The sequence below is a fragment of the Setaria viridis genome, chromosome 8 (genome assembly GCF_005286985.2).
Source record: "Setaria viridis chromosome 8, Setaria_viridis_v4.0, whole genome shotgun sequence".
In the NCBI taxonomy this organism is placed as follows: Eukaryota; Viridiplantae; Streptophyta; class Magnoliopsida; order Poales; family Poaceae; genus Setaria; species Setaria viridis.
In genome coordinates, this window is record NC_048270.2 from 366,003 (window position 1) to 380,957 (window position 14,955).

At 50.1% G+C, this 14,955-nt stretch overlaps 2 protein-coding genes across 2 annotated transcripts; one reads left to right on the forward strand and one right to left on the reverse strand.

Annotated features, from left to right (window-relative positions):
* Positions 1–687: 687 nt before the first annotated feature.
* On the forward strand, positions 688–8,708 carry LOC117833300 (aladin). The gene is made up of 15 exons (XM_034712741.2): positions 688–958; positions 1,067–1,122; positions 1,229–1,390; positions 1,873–1,987; positions 2,082–2,172; positions 2,290–2,466; positions 2,701–2,759; positions 2,854–2,941; positions 3,022–3,097; positions 7,102–7,201; positions 7,302–7,353; positions 7,782–7,919; positions 8,025–8,112; positions 8,208–8,268; positions 8,382–8,708. The coding sequence occupies exons 1-14, from the start codon at positions 901–903 to the stop codon at positions 8,259–8,261; spliced, it is 1,314 nt and encodes a 437-aa protein (XP_034568632.1). The 5' UTR covers positions 688–900; the 3' UTR covers positions 8,262–8,268; positions 8,382–8,708.
* Positions 8,709–11,436: 2,728 nt separating this feature from the next.
* Positions 11,437–12,862, reverse strand: LOC117833167 (aluminum-activated malate transporter 10). The gene is made up of 3 exons (XM_034712586.2): positions 12,543–12,862; positions 12,334–12,471; positions 11,437–12,266 (listed from the first exon to the last, which is right to left on the reverse strand). Exons 1-3 carry the CDS (start codon positions 12,856–12,858, stop codon positions 11,437–11,439), a joined length of 1,284 nt encoding a protein of 427 aa, XP_034568477.1. The 5' UTR covers positions 12,859–12,862.
* Positions 12,863–14,955: the final 2,093 nt, after the last annotated feature.

Sequence of the window (14,955 nt, forward strand, 5' to 3'; positions counted from 1 at the left end):
TCCAGTTTCCAACCAACACGATATCCTCTTCATTTTTCCGAGAAGGGAGGGAGGGAGGAGGAATCCGAGATCAAGTCGTGTCTGGAGTCCGCCCGGAAGGGAGACCAGACTATCGACCCAAGTTGCGTTGCCTCCTATATGAAATGTTATCTCCGTGCTTTGGTTAGGCAATCGATATGATTCAGGTCTCAGGTACCCTTCTTCTTCATAGTCGAGGCCCAAACTTGACTCCGTCCAATGTTTTCCTTTTCTCACGAGTCTTTGTTATTTATAGTTTTTCGTACCCCTGCGCTTTCTTTCATGACGGCCATCAAAACACGACTCCCTCCAATAGTATGCAGAAATCACAATCCCTAACAAGAGGAAGCTCGGGTCCCGGCCCTCGCCGCCGGCGACCTGGACGTGGAGGGGCGCGACCGACCCCTACGGCAATGAGGAGGAACGGGGGAGGCACGGCCGGATGGAGGGTGGCAGTGTGGAGCAACGGGGGAGGTGCGGCCGGGCGGAGGGAGAAGGGCCCGTGCGGTGTGGAGCAGAGGAGGGAGAGAGGTGGTGGGGTTTACATGGGCAAAATCATCATTTTGTAGGGGGTTCTGTTGGGCTCTCAGCTCTCTCTTGGGCCTGGCTGCCTCTTGGGCCGTTGGGCTCATACGTTACTGTTTTGGGGGGTTTAAGCAACAGCAGAGCAGCCTCGCCTCGCCGCCGACCAACCACCCGCCGCCCCCTCTCTCTCCCATCGGCTGCTTCCGCAGCCGCGCGCGCCAGCCACTCCGCTTCTACCCCCGACGTTGCCTCGTCTATTGGTCGAGTTCGATCCCCATTCCTTGCTGCGATTGGGAACCCGGAGTCCCCAACCCTAGCGAGGCGCGAGGGAGGGAACGAGCAAGCGGGTCGCCGACGATGCCGAGCTTCCCTCCTCCCGGCGCCGTCACTGTCTGCGAGATCAACCGCGACCTAGGTGCCTACCCCCCATCTAATCGATTTCCTACTGCTCGACGACCTCTGAATCAGTTGGTATCAGCGATTTGTGCTCATCTCACCCCCTTCCCTGGTCTCTCTTTCGCAGTTGCGGCAGATGCCTTGTCCGACGACCGCGCCAAGGAAGCATACGGGGATGTCCTTGTCAGTTCACTTTCCTAGAAATTTTCGCCTTTACTTGTGTTTACGAGAAGCGAATTGTGCTTACCTGACCGACGGATTTTATCAATTTGGGGCTTGGCATTTGCAGGGAATGGTCTTCAGCCCCATCCCTTTCCAGCCAGACGCTCTTCCCCACATCCGCGAGGCCCCTGCTGCTGAGCAAACTGAGTCCAATGAGAATGTACCCGCAGCTAGTGCGACTTCCTCCATATCAGAGTTCTTCAAACGGATGATCTTCCCTCCACAAGGAGTGAGTTGGATTGCTGTATCTGAACTACTTTATTTACTCCAATGTGCCCCAAGTATCTTTCTGTCCACCCACAGAGACTTGCACACTTGAACCATTTCTGTGTGCATTATAAGAGGTTGGCAGGAATTTTTTTTATATTCTTGTAAAAGAATGTGAAATGTCAATGTCCAGTCCCAGAGGCTGAATGCATTGCCTGTTTCTCACTTCTCCACAGTGAGCCTACATGATTGTAACTTGGTTCAGTAGCTTTCGCATAGTAATGTTAGCATTAGCTGTGGATCTATGAATGGATTTGCTGATCACTCCCATCATAATTTCTAAATTGCTGTCATTACAAAGTTATCTCAAAATTAAAGCCTCAAGTTTTTATCCAGCACCCTGTATTTGCCTCCTCATTGTTGAATTAGCTAAGTTCCTCCATGTGATTCTTTTTAAGAAAATCATTATACTCATGCTCATGAATAGTCATTCTGTTTTACCAGCCAAATCTGCTACAAGAATTTGACACCCAGAAAATAAGTTGGAATCCGCACAAGCATTGTCTAGCATTTGTGTCTGGGAAGAACCAGGTTACAGTACATGACTTTGAGGATTCAGGTGAGATCTGCCTACCTTGTTTTCTTGTATTATGATCTGAACTATATCCATCAACTTAGTTGCAGCACATAATAATGACCAACCCTTTTAACAGATGCTAAAGAGCCGTGCATTTTGACAAGTGACCATGTTAAGGCAATTGAGTGGAGACCAAATAGTGGCAAGATGATTGCAGTTGCCTGCAAGTGTGTATTACTACTGCCTGATCATATAGCTCTTTAACACGGCGCTTCACTCTTGTCGTGTCTTAATAATTGCTGGCATATTTTACTTTTAGATTAAGGTGATCATTTTCTTTTTAGGGGAGGGATATGCCTCTGGTCAGCATCGTATCCTGGCAATGCTCCATTCATGAAAGCTGGGGTCACCTCTTCTTCCCTTAGTGCCTTTCGTTCTGGTGATCAGTGGATACTGGTGGATGTTCTTCGTGATTCTTCTGCTGAGCAAGTTAGTGCACTTTGTTGGAAGCCTGATGGAAGATATCCTTGATATAAATTTTCATAAGCATCTGGCAAAGGCTATCGTTTGTTTTCATATATCTTGTTTTAAAACTAAACTTCAATATTGATGTGGGCTAACTGCATAAAATTCAATTTTTGCTGAATTCCTGATGTCTACATCCACTGTGCATACATGAAAGTTTACAAGGAGTAGTAGTTATTTGTGGGGAGAACTAACCGCTTGTATATATAGTTTCCTTGACAAATCTCCACATACTTGGCATCTGCCTCCTGCAATAGTCCATCTTTTACAATTTGGGATGTTTCTCAAGGTAGGCATAGCTACCTTTTTCTAAATTCAGACAACGAATCCCAGTTGATATAGAACTGTGTACTTATATCTGAAAGCTTCTTCTTTTGCTACAGGGTTGGGTACTCCTATACGGCGTGGATTAAGTAATATATCACTACTGCGGTGGTCACCTAGTGGAGATTACCTTCTAGCTGCTAAATTGTATGGTCAATTTCCATTTCGATTTTGATATTTCTAGTTACTAATATTTCCAAAGATTTACAAAATTCATTTTATATTAGCGATGGAACTTTTCACTTCTGGGAGACAAACACATGGACTTCAGAACCTTGGTCTTCATCTAATGGATATGTGTCTGTAAGTAAGATACTCAGTCCTAGATACCTATTTTTTGAACATTTTTTTGACATTGGAGCACAATACTCCTTAGTGAAGGAGTGAGCAACTTAATGCACTTTATAGATTTCTTGTTCCTTTAGAGGTTATATGGGATCAGTTAGGCTATCATATAAGTTATCTTGAAGTTGATATCTTTAGCATCTAACTGATGCGTAAGGAGCATACCTATTTTCAAATAGCATATGAACCTTGGATTTCAATACAAATACAATTTATTTTCTTTATCCATAACAACCTTATATTTTTTTATTCTCAATAGTTTCTGAATGATTTGTAGTCCCAACAGCTGACAATAGTTTGATTTTATAAAAAAGAATAGCGAAATGAGACTTGCTTATTTGGTGGATAAATTCTTTTGGAAACAATATAGATGCTTGTTTGCAGTTAATAGTTTTTTTTCTTCTAGAATACGCAGGAGAGCTGCGCATCATTCAATTAAGAAGAAATAGATAGTACTCATACAACACGGGCCGAAACCGGGCGCACGCACATGGTAGCAGGGATCCTAGGGGCTAATTACGCGAGAAGGGAGCTCCTAGACAGTAAACGACCATCACCATCGGTCGAGATAGCGTTACAAACTATCAAAAAGCCATCCTACACTAGACAAGCAGTGCGCCCCGGCCGTGAACCAGAGCGCCGCTTCCTCCGCGACTGATGCTGCTAGCTGTTGCGGCGTCCATTGCGGATCTCTGTTGAAGACACGACTGTTTCGCTCTTTCCAAATTCGCCAGGAGACCAAGGTAGTTGTGGTGTCGATCCCTTGCTTCCTGGCGCCATGGAAGCTTCGCCTTCGGAGCAGCCACCAATCCATCATTGAAGAACCGGGGGCTGGCAGGAAGGAGGCGTTGCCTGTCATTTGATCTACTGAGTGCCAGACCTGCTTCGTGTAGCTGCAGTTAGCAAGCAGATGGTCAGAGGTCTCGGGATCCTGGTAGCAAAGACAGCACTCGTCCCAGTTCTGAAGTCCATGTTTCTTACGGCGAGCCGAGGTCCATAGTCGTTGCATCATAGCAAGCCACATGAAAAGCTTAACTCGAAGTGGAGCCCAAGCTCGCCAGATACAACCGAAAGCCGGGGATTTTACTGATCCAATGAAGAACATACGATCGCTGATTACACTGAGTTTCGTCTCTTGAATACATACGATCGACGCCGTCGTGTCAGATACAACTTTGTGCAGCGAGTCGTGCCGGGAACGTGCGTTCAGGCCGCGGACGTTCCACACCAGAACATTTATGTTAGCGACTTCCATTTGTGGCAGCGGCGACCCGTGTTGTGGAGATGCTGGAGTCGGCGGCCTAGGCGTTGAGTTCTCCCGCCTGGCTCGCAATCTGCATTAGCTGGGCATTAGAGAGCTCATTGGCCAGCGGGAATATGTCGCGGAGCGCAGCAAAATGCTGTGGTTGCATGGTGGAAGACAGGAACTTGTCAAAGTTGCGAGGGGTAGCACAGTCCTCGTCTGCGTCCTGTGACAGCACACCAAGTTTCTTCATGGCAAGAATCTCACCCTTGCGCGATGGGCGAACGGCTGCATTGAGAGGTTTGTTAGCGAGCCGGTTGCTACGACGGGCCGTCACCGTGGCGATGAGAGGTGCGGATCTGACCGGTGGGCGTTCCGCCAGAGGGAGCTGTAAGGACAGTCGAACACTGTGGAGGAAAGCCTCCGTTTTCTCTCGCGCCACAACGGAGGATGTAGGGGATCATGGTGATGCCTGCTGTGCCGCGCACGGCGTGGACTCGCCCCGCGCCGGCGGCTCATGCTCAGACGGGAGGAGGGGGGGAACGCTGGGCAAGCCATGCACGCCCTGAGTTCCCATGGCGCTGCGAGGACGCCTAGAGTACGTGCAGGGAGGGGTCGGATGTTCCCAGACCTGCAACACTCCGTGCCCGCCGTCGCAGGGCGCCCGGCCCCCCGGCGACAGTGACAGTTGGGTGGCTTCAAGCAACATGGGGTCGTCACGTGGCGGGGGCGTGGATGGCAGGTAGGCCAGGAGCAGGTCTACCGTGAGGTCAGCTGAGGGAAGTGAGGGAGCTGCAGGCGCGCGTGGGCTCCTCCCCAGCCTTCCCGACTCCCGACACTCGCACTGTAGCAACGTCACGGCGGCAGAGCATGGCCGCGTTGCGCCCAGGTCACACTCCCTGCTGGACGTATCAGTGCCAGCACAGTCGTTCACGGGCGGGCAGCCCATGGCCTCGGGACCCGAACGAGGAACAGTCGTAGGTCGGACCGTAGTGGTGGGCGTCCACGTGGGCCCCTCCATCACCGGCGGGCAGCCCTGGGACCGCGGCCGTGGAGGAGCCACCACCGTGGGCGCCTGCGTGAGGTTGTCAGCCCGCCGCAGCGTCCCGGACGACGGCGGCGCCGAGGAGACGCGCCTGGAGCTGGGACCCGCGGCATTGACGTCGTCGCAATTGAAGAAGGAGCCGTCCTCGAAGCCCTACCTTGTATGGAAGCCATGCAGTCGCGGACCGTACCCGTCCCTGCCGGAGTAGTTCCGATCGGGGTCGCCGTCGCAGCCGGAATCCCCATCACTGGATGGAGGCGACGGGGACGGCGTCGGCGTGCGGGAGCGGAAATCCTCTACATGGCGAAGCCGGATAACAATGTCGTAGATTAAGCCCTTCTTTTGCCTTAGTTACGGCGGCAAGTTCCCCCAAATACGCTGCATCATCGGGTCATCATACGATATTTGCTGCTCATGCTCCGCAATCCAAAGCCTACATCGCTTCGGAATGCGGGAGGATCGTTCGTCCACGCCTGCACCTTCATCGTTCTCATGTCCAGTCGATCGCTGGAGGCGGGCACCACCTGCTCCACCCAGCATCCAGGAGCAAGAATCTTCCTGGCCGTGCGGGCGCACCAGGCATGCGCGGGGATGCCGTCCAGCTCCAGAGAAACGCGGAAGAAACAAGTGTCGGCGCTCGCCCGCACCAGCCGCGTCCATGGGCGGAGAGAGAAGCGGAATTCTCCAACCGGCACGAACCGCGCGGCCAAGGCCGCGTCCCTGGCGCGCTGCGACGTGAAGGACACCAGAAAACTCTCAGGCCAGAATTGGCGCACCGAGAAATTATCTGACCCTGCCACCGGCAGCTCAGCGATTGCCCGGCGTAGACTGTCGATCGGTAGGTCGGCAGGTGCACCCGGAGCCGCCGCCAGGAGCGAGAAACGGAGACGCTCCTCCTCCGCGTCCATGGCAGCGTCCCGGGACAAGAAGCAGGTTACCTCCCCCGGGCGGCTGTCACAGTGGCCAGGGGGCATGTCTTCATCGTAGAGAGCATTGGCGATGTCGTCGTCCGAGGAGATCCCTGAACCTGACGGCCCTTCGCGAAGCGGAGGCCGCGGCGGGTTCAGTTGCAGCGTTGACGAAACTTGGGAGCCACGCGGATGTGGGGTGGCATGGCTACCACCCGCCGCCATCCGGGGGATGGGGAGAGCGGCAGGCAGAGCACAACCGGGGTGTGGCTCAAGGCGCGGCGGTGAGGGAGTGCGGCCGACAGCGTCACGTCCACGCGGAGTCGGAGGGGAGTCGCGGCGGGCGCGCACGAAGCGACGTTCATCCCCATTGCCGGAGGAGGCGGAGCTAGCAGGACTGCGCGGACGCTTGCAGTCGTGGGGTTGGTGGTCGCCGGTGTCGGAGTGGCCGCCGCCGAGGGGTGGTCGTGGGGACCGGTGACGGGGTTCAGCGGGGAGCGCGGAGAGCGCAGCGGTGCGAGAGCCATCACCGCAGTTAATAGTGACTAACTCTAGTTTGGTAATTTGAATATTGTAAATATTGCATAAAGCTTAGTTTGATTGGATTGTATCTAAGCTATAGCAATACATAATCTTGCTTCATGGCCAATCTACTTGGCAGCAACACATAATGTATCCATTGTACCCTCCTTACAAATTGGATGGTATCTGTTCTACTGTTTGTCTGTTTCCCGTGTATGCTTATTTCTACTTTGGTTCCTCTCAGGGAGCGAATTGGGATCCAGAAGGTCGTGTTGCATTGTTATCCTTTTCTAACTCAACAACACTTGGCTCAATTCACTTTTCATCTAAGCCACCATCTTTAGGTATGTGCAGATATCCCTGCAAAAATTTTGTTGCTAAAACTAGCGCTGTACTATTTGTCTGATGAATCCTGATAATTTGTCCCGTGTTCCTTTTCTTCAGATGCCCATCTCCTACCGGTTGAACTTCCAGAAATTTCCTCCCTGATTGTAAGGTAATGGCAGAGGCATTAGAATTATAAGCTCTTGATATGTGTACCTCATGCCACATAATTTTGCCATCCTGCATCCTCATTTGAGCTGATGATATTTCAACTAACCTCATTGGCAATTAATTGATAATTTGTTTCCCATGTATCTTTTATGCAGTATATCCACTCTCATATTATCTAATTCAGAATCCATTATTAATGTATATAGCATAGGTTTATAGGATCACAAGAAAAGACAAGCACTTGTTAACTAACGGAAGCATGCAACTATTTATTTCCATAAATTATCTTCAGAATCTGCCTTTTACTACCACTGCACTGCACATGTTTTCCTTTAGTAAACTTTGTATTTAGGAAGGTCATCCATTCTTATAGCCTAAACTAGAATCTTACTTTGATTCACAAACTTGTGCTTTCATTGCTTCATCTAGCCGAGGCATAGAGAAATTAGCATGGGATGCTTCAGGGGAGCGTCTGGCATTGTCGTTCAAAGATGGAAATGAAATGTACCGTGGCCTTCTTGCTGTATATGACGTGAGGAGATCTCCACTTGTCTCACTATCACTAGTGTAAGAGCAAACTTTTCCTATTTACTGCATCGTGTTGATCATTAACTTGTGTTTCAATGATATTCCTTAACCATTCTTTGATGATATTCCTCTGTGCACATCCAGCGGATTCATTAGAGGACCTGGAGAAGGAGCAAAACCACTTGCTTTTGCTTTTCATAGCAAATTTAAGCAAGGACCCTTGCTTTCTGTGGTAAGATATCTGGGAATCCTGCACATACAGTTAGACAACCATGGCTTGTGCTCCCAACTTGTTTTTGTTCACGTCTGGTTCCACTGCGCATGCAGTGCTGGAGCAGCGGCTGGTGCTGTACATATCCACTGATACTTCATTCCCATTAACTACAATGTAAGTTTCTTCAGCAGGCTTTGATATTTCAGTTACCTGTATATGATGACTTGATATCTGTGTCGCCTACTGTTTTGATAATTCCACGTTTCGTTTCCTTTTGATGTGTCTAGCGACTAGCGTGGCGTCTTGTCAGAGTTCAGGACTGAATGTTTTAACTAGTGCTGTCGACCTGGAAAGATTGAAAGTTTCACTTACAGGTGGAAGACAATGTTACAAGTACTGTTGATGTCTTGTGTAGATGCATTGCAGCCGCCTTGCTTTGTTAAGCAGGTGCCAATTTCTATATATATGCGCCTAGGAGAAACGCAAAGCATGAATTGCATCCCCGTGGGTGTAACATTGTAACTTGTGAAAGGGAGTCTATTAACGGATTCGTCTCCAGATGTATTTGACCTGTATTACATTTGATTTATGTTGAATTTACCGGTTTTTCAGTAGACGTCGATTTTTATATGTAGCTATCTAAAGCAAACATATGGAGAGTTAAGAATTTTTGCCTTCGTTTCCTATCGTGTAGTGTAGTGCGACATGTGCTCTTAAAGCTTGATGTCCTCTTAGGCGAATTTCACATGTGCTAAAAAAAGACTTGTAATTGGTGGAGAGTCGGTGCTTGTAATGATGGGCATGATTTCTCTAAATAGTAGTAGCTTAGACGGTCAAGAGAGATTTGTGGGTAACCTACCGTGTGGTGGGTTCAGAAAATGAACTTTTATACTTGAGAGGAGACAGTGCATCCTCCGCTATTTATAGCAATATAATTCGTCATTAAAAAGACGAGCAACTCATCAAACCCATCCATCTATGATCATTCATCTAATGTTTTATTTACTACCGTAGCATAACACAGAACCTTGTACTCCTCGTACTCCTTGTACTAATAAACCTTGAGAAACTAGGATCCGATTTGATCAAAGCCCAGAGCAGAGTAAAAACAAGCCATTCTGTTCCGTTCTGTTCTACCACCATCAACACTAATCCACATCTGCAGTAGTCGTGCAGTCTCAGAAGAATAGCACGGGAACACAGATCACACCACAGTTTGTGCAAAGTATGAACCCACACATCATATAGTTTAACCAACACATCACTGGCCGCCAGCGTCAGCGTCGAAAAAAGGAAGACGGCCGACGTGGGGAATAGCCAATACAATTCTCAATATTATTGCCAATAAGCGTACGTGCAGCTGACCACTACAATTCTCAATATTATTGCTATCAATGTAGTGTGCCACGTTTACCCTACTTTTCAAACCCCATGTGCATTCTTCTCCTATCTCTCATGCGTATCACTACGCCACGTGTCGCATGGATATGTAAGATAGTTTACATGTAGATGTGCCTTATGCATAAAAATACTCCTGCGCTGACAAAAAATGATTAGGTGAAATTGACCCGATCGTGGAATCGACTAAGACTGTAAAAGAGCTGAGCTCGAGTGAGTTCATTGAGCCAAGCTTAAGTTCATCACAGTATCGAGTCAAATTATTTGATCCAAACCCCACAATTGAGTGGAGAGAATGACATGTAATCCGTGTCAGCGCCATACACTCTCGTGTCGACAGCGACGTGAAGTGGTGGAGTGTACGTGTGTGTGCTATTGCATGAGATTAGAGGGACTCCCATGAATATGTGCTCATAGACAGCAACGGAAGGAGGCGTTCCGCGCGGCGGCACGGCTGCTGCAGCCCGCACATAGACGTGTGTGGGGAGAAATTCCATAGGAATGGTCCGCAGATCCCAATCCATGGGGACCCTCTCTCGTTGAACACCGTGTGGCCACTCCGTCAATCTGATGATGCCCGACGCGCCACTCCGTCAATCTGATGACGCCCGACGCGATTCGATTAAGCTCGGCTTAGTTCTCAGCTCATGCATGCTCAGTTCTCGGTTCTTTCATCACTGAAGCTGTGCCTGTACACGCGGCTCCTCACCGGCACGTTTCTACAACCGGCATTGAGGACGAAGTAGGTGGAGCCGCCTCTGACGGCACCACGAGCCACGCGGCATCGACGGCAAAGCTGGTCGAGCAACCTAGGAACAAGACGCGGGCCCTCAGGCTTCAGCCGTCCCTCCTCACCCATTGCACACTGTTCCGACCACCGCCGGCTTCCATCGCGTGTACCCATACCGACAGAGCACTGGTGAGATCCCCCAAGGTGCCGCCGTTGTCCGCCGCTATGGGCTGGGCGACGACAGGCCAGCAGCTTGCCGCGGGACTTGAAGATTTAGATGCATAACGGCTGTTGGGCCGCGCACTCCTCTGGAGTAATTTCTGCCGGCATCGTACGGAGTTCTTGGACCACGCCGTTGTCGTCACCGCCGAAGCCGGCGGTCACGTGCAGCTTCACCGCGAGAATTGAGAACTAAGCCATGCATGAGCTGAGAACTGAGCCGAGCTCAATCGAATCGTGTTGGGCATCGTCGGATCGATGGAGTGGCCACGCGGCGTTCAACGAGAGAGGGTCCCTATGGATTGGGATCTGCGGAGCGTTCCTATGGAATTTTTTTCCGACGTGTGCTACGTGTCACCCATCCCTCGATGTCTGGACCGCGTGAAGTACGATTCCACGCCGGCAGTTGGACCGTACAGTACCATGCATGACGGCCGGCAAACCTAGAACGGCTTTTCCACCACCGACCCGCACTCATCTCTCCCTCCACCACCCTCTTCTCAGCAAGAAGGCGGCGTCGACAAGAAGCCGTCTTTTAACAATGATGGGACTATCCGTCCATTCACGACGAGTTTATATGCGCTCCAGGTAATCGCATGCATTTACATTATTGCAAAGTATACCAAAAGTTCACAGGTTGGTTACCAATTAAAAGTTCACAGGTCGTTGGTTACCAAAGTACACGCCCATGGTGTGTTCTCGAGTCGATGCAGTTTGAAAATATTTTCAAAACTAATCCTTTTAACCATGATGGGACTATCCATCTATTCACAGAGTTTATATATATGCTCCAGGTAATCGATATCGCATGCATTTACATTGCAAATAACCATAATCGGTTGATGTTGGACTAACAATTGAAGCTCAAATCATATATGTGACTTGGCTGCTTTATGAACTCTTACATATATACAGTGTGTTTTGCTGTCCCGTCTATATATGCTATATTTGACGTGTTAACACAGAACTCCTTCCAAGAGACATACCTATATCCTTTAACACGCAAGGGTCGCCAGCTCGTTGACGGCGTCCACGACGCCCTGGACCCTCACTGCTATCTCCACCAGCAGAAAACCCACGGTGAAGACGGGCATCGTGTCGTCCACCAGCGACGGGAGGGACCGCATGTCGCCCTGCAGCTCGTGCACCGCCGTGTTCATGTCCGCGACGGCGAGGCTCAGCGCCCGCGAGGAGGTCGTCATCGTGGCGACGGAGCGCGACGCCTCCCTGAGCACATGCGCGCACCGCGCGCCGGCCCTGGTGCACGCGTCGCGGACGAGCCGCTTCACGTGCTCGGGCGCCCGCGCCTCGGCGGACGCGCAGCTGCTCAGGGCCTCCACGCAGCACGCGCAGGCCCGCATGGCGGCGCCGACCTTGCCGTACTGGCCGTAGGGGTGGCGGAAGCCGAACCGGCCGTGCGCCGGCTCCCACCGCGCAAGGTTCGCCTGCGCTTCCTCGGAGGCCTTGGAGTTGAGCACGCACCGGTAGCCGTCGGACCTGGCCTGCGGCTGCGCGGCGGGGCCCTCGGCGAAGTAGTCCTCGACGCAGCCCTCCAGGGCGGCGGCGAGCTTGTCCATGTTGCGCGTGGTGAGGAGGTGCAGCTCCTGGCCGGCCCACACGGGGCAGACGAAGACGGCGACGGCGAGGCACGTGAGGATGCCGATGGAGACGGTGGAGATCTGCTGCTTCACCAGCGCCTGCAGCTCGTCGTCCCGGTACCTGGACACGGCCACCAGCTGGCTGTACGTCAGGATGAAGATGGTGACGCCGTAGTCGAACCGGGCCTTCACCGTCGGGATGAACCGCGAGAAGGTGGCCGCCGCAGCTGCATGTTCACTTCAGTTCATGCATGCATGACTTGTCGGTTTCGACAGCAGGAAGATTATACGTACCCAGCAGGAAGAGGGAGCCGGTGAGGATGTAGGGCTCGAACTCGCCGGTTTTGTCCGCCACCCAGTGCACGCCGAGCGCGAGGACGCCGGCGCTCGCCGTCGCCATGGCTCTGTTGAAACTCTTGTACACGCTGCCGCCTTCACATGTGATAAAGATACAAAGCTGTAACTCTGAATCATCTCGATCTGAAAAAGTTACGACTACTCACCCACAGTGTACTCGAAGACGGCGACGACGGTCATGATGGACGACATGGGAGCCTCACCGACGCCATCGTAGAGGAGCCTGGTGTAGTAGAAGATGGACACGAGCGCGAGCGAGAGGCCCACCTTGAGCACATGCACCGCCTTCCGGGGATCATCCACCCCGATGATCCACACAGGCAAGAAGGCGAGCAGGCACGCCCCCGCCCTCGCCGCCGCGCGGCCGGCTGCCTCGTGCTCCACCGTCACCGACGCGCCCTCCGGCACCGTCACCCGCCATCCCAGACCACCCTGCGCTTCTTCCCTCCCGGCGGCCTCCATCAACAACCTGACCACACCCTGCTGCTCAGAAACGGGGCTCGCTCGCTGTGTGAGTGAGAGAGTGGATGGGCGGCCGGGAGAGGTGCATAGCTGTGCAGAAGTACGTAGTCCTTAAATAGCTTAGCGTAACGCTACCATGAGAGCAAAATCACACGAGAGCATGAGCGATCCATCTCATATTGCACTCACTACGGGACAGTAAAGTTGCCAAGTGTTTTCTATTCGCCGAGTGCTTTATCTCGGGCACTCGGCAAAGGACGTGTTTGCTGAGTGTCAAACTGAAAACAGTCGACAAACATTATACACTCGGCATAAATCCGAGTGTCAAACAGAAAACACTCGGCAAACTCGCAACCGACACTCGGCAAACAACTGACACTCGGCAACTCTTAACCACGTGACCGGCACGTGCAGCGTCCGTTAGGGGGTGTGCCTGACGTTAGTCCTTTGCCGAGTGTCCGTTGCAGACACTCGGCAGTGCCGCTGTCGACACTCGGCAAAGACTGAATAGTTGCCGAGTTTTCTGAGACACTCGGCAAACATGAATATTTGCCAAGTGTTTTTTGCGATACTCGGCAAAACCAAAACAATTTTTTCCTCCTCCACCCTCCAAACTTTTTGTACTCCACGTATGACATTTAGCACTGCATGTTAGAAGGTGGTCTATTTCTTGACCTGTTTGCTATATTTAATGAATTAATTTCATTTAGAGTAATTTGTTGATTTAAGTCAAATTTAAACCGTAAGTGATTGGAATAATAGAATAATATGAGTGAAAATTTTGCCATGTGTTGAATATCGAGTGTTACACTCAGCAAACACTTTGCCGAGTGTTTTAGGATCTTCGCCGAGTACCTGTGATCGCTCGGCAACTTTACTGTTTCTGTTTCGTGTAGCGACTAGTTGGCTAGTGCGCAGCCGAAAAAGGATGGCGGGGAATGAGCCATGCATGCGGGCTCCACGTTTTCTTCAGCCGCGAGAGCGAGAGTCAACGAAAAGGACAAAAAGGGGTCAAAATCACAAGACCTGTCCTGTCCCGATCACAAGCCGCAGTGGGCTCTGATCGAATCAACATATTTTAACCTGGCAATGCAAGTGGCGGTGGTTCGGCATTAGTACTGGCCGTATGGGTAAAAAGATCCATGAATGTCAACAACTGCTGGCCAGAGAGGCACATTAGAGATTTCCTTTCTGGTGATCTGATGTACATGACTAGATTATAGGTTTCCCACCTTCTATGTTCTGGAAAATAAAATAGCCAGAATCTTCATAAAACTACAGGTGAGTGGAAAATGGAAATGGAGTGGAGAAAAATCGTAACAGTAGTTCAAAGGAAGTAAGGGGCGTTCATTTGATAGGCTCCTGAAAGCTTATATTTCCCATGAAAAATCAACATGAATATAAACTAAATAGATAGCTCATTAAGTTGCTACTTTCACCTGTAAAAAAAATACATTTTGTACAGGGAACAGAATTGTACTGTGTCACCGGCCTATTGGTTTACAAAAGTTTCTTTTGGATTAGACTTATATTGTTCTAAAGCGAGCTAAAACAAAGAGACTCCCTCCATTCTAGATTTTTTTCACTTTTCTAGATGCATAGATGTTACTATTCATCTAGACATAATATATATATATATATATATATATATATAAGTTTATGATAAAATCTGTGAATCTTAAAAATATTTGGAACGAAGGGAGTAGTTCACAAGTTTGAGATTTTTATCGGTCCTAAACTTAAGCTAATTAAAGTCAACTTAAGCTAATCAAAGTCTATATACGATCCGTATAATAAATTAATAATTGCACACTCTTTTCTTTCTTTTCTTTTTACTAAACTTACTTATCGTGTATTCAGCAAAAATTCTCTTGGACTTGAAAGGCCTCTCCTTAAACGCACATTCAACAAAAATGAAAGTTAGCAACACTAGTCAAAGCTATGAACAAAACAGGCAGTCAGGAAGAATATAATAATTACCTTTCGCCATTATCCTCACCGAGCCTCAATCAACGTCCCTAGTTGGCTGCTCCTAGCTAGATAGTTGCCAATGTTGGTAGTGGGATAAAAATCCAGCAGGCCAACCACGTGAGGCCA

Excerpts from the sequence above, each read along its gene's own strand:
- LOC117833167 (XM_034712586.2), bottom strand. The coding sequence starts at position 12,858 with ATGGAGGCCGCCGGGAGGGAAGAAGCGCAGGGTGGTCTGGGATGGCGG. Across the intron at positions 12,472-12,542 it reads CGTCTTCGAGTACACTGTGG|GCGGCAGCGTGTACAAGAGT; the intron begins GTGAGTAGTCGT and ends TCACATGTGAAG. Across the intron at positions 12,267-12,333 it reads CGGCTCCCTCTTCCTGCTGG|CTGCGGCGGCCACCTTCTCG; the intron begins GTACGTATAATC and ends GTGAACATGCAG.
- LOC117833300 (XM_034712741.2), top strand. The coding sequence starts at position 901 with ATGCCGAGCTTCCCTCCTCCCGGCGCCGTCACTGTCTGCGAGATCAAC. Across the intron at positions 1,988-2,081 it reads ACATGACTTTGAGGATTCAG|ATGCTAAAGAGCCGTGCATT; the intron begins GTGAGATCTGCC and ends CCCTTTTAACAG. Across the intron at positions 3,098-7,101 it reads CATCTAATGGATATGTGTCT|GGAGCGAATTGGGATCCAGA; the intron begins GTAAGTAAGATA and ends GGTTCCTCTCAG.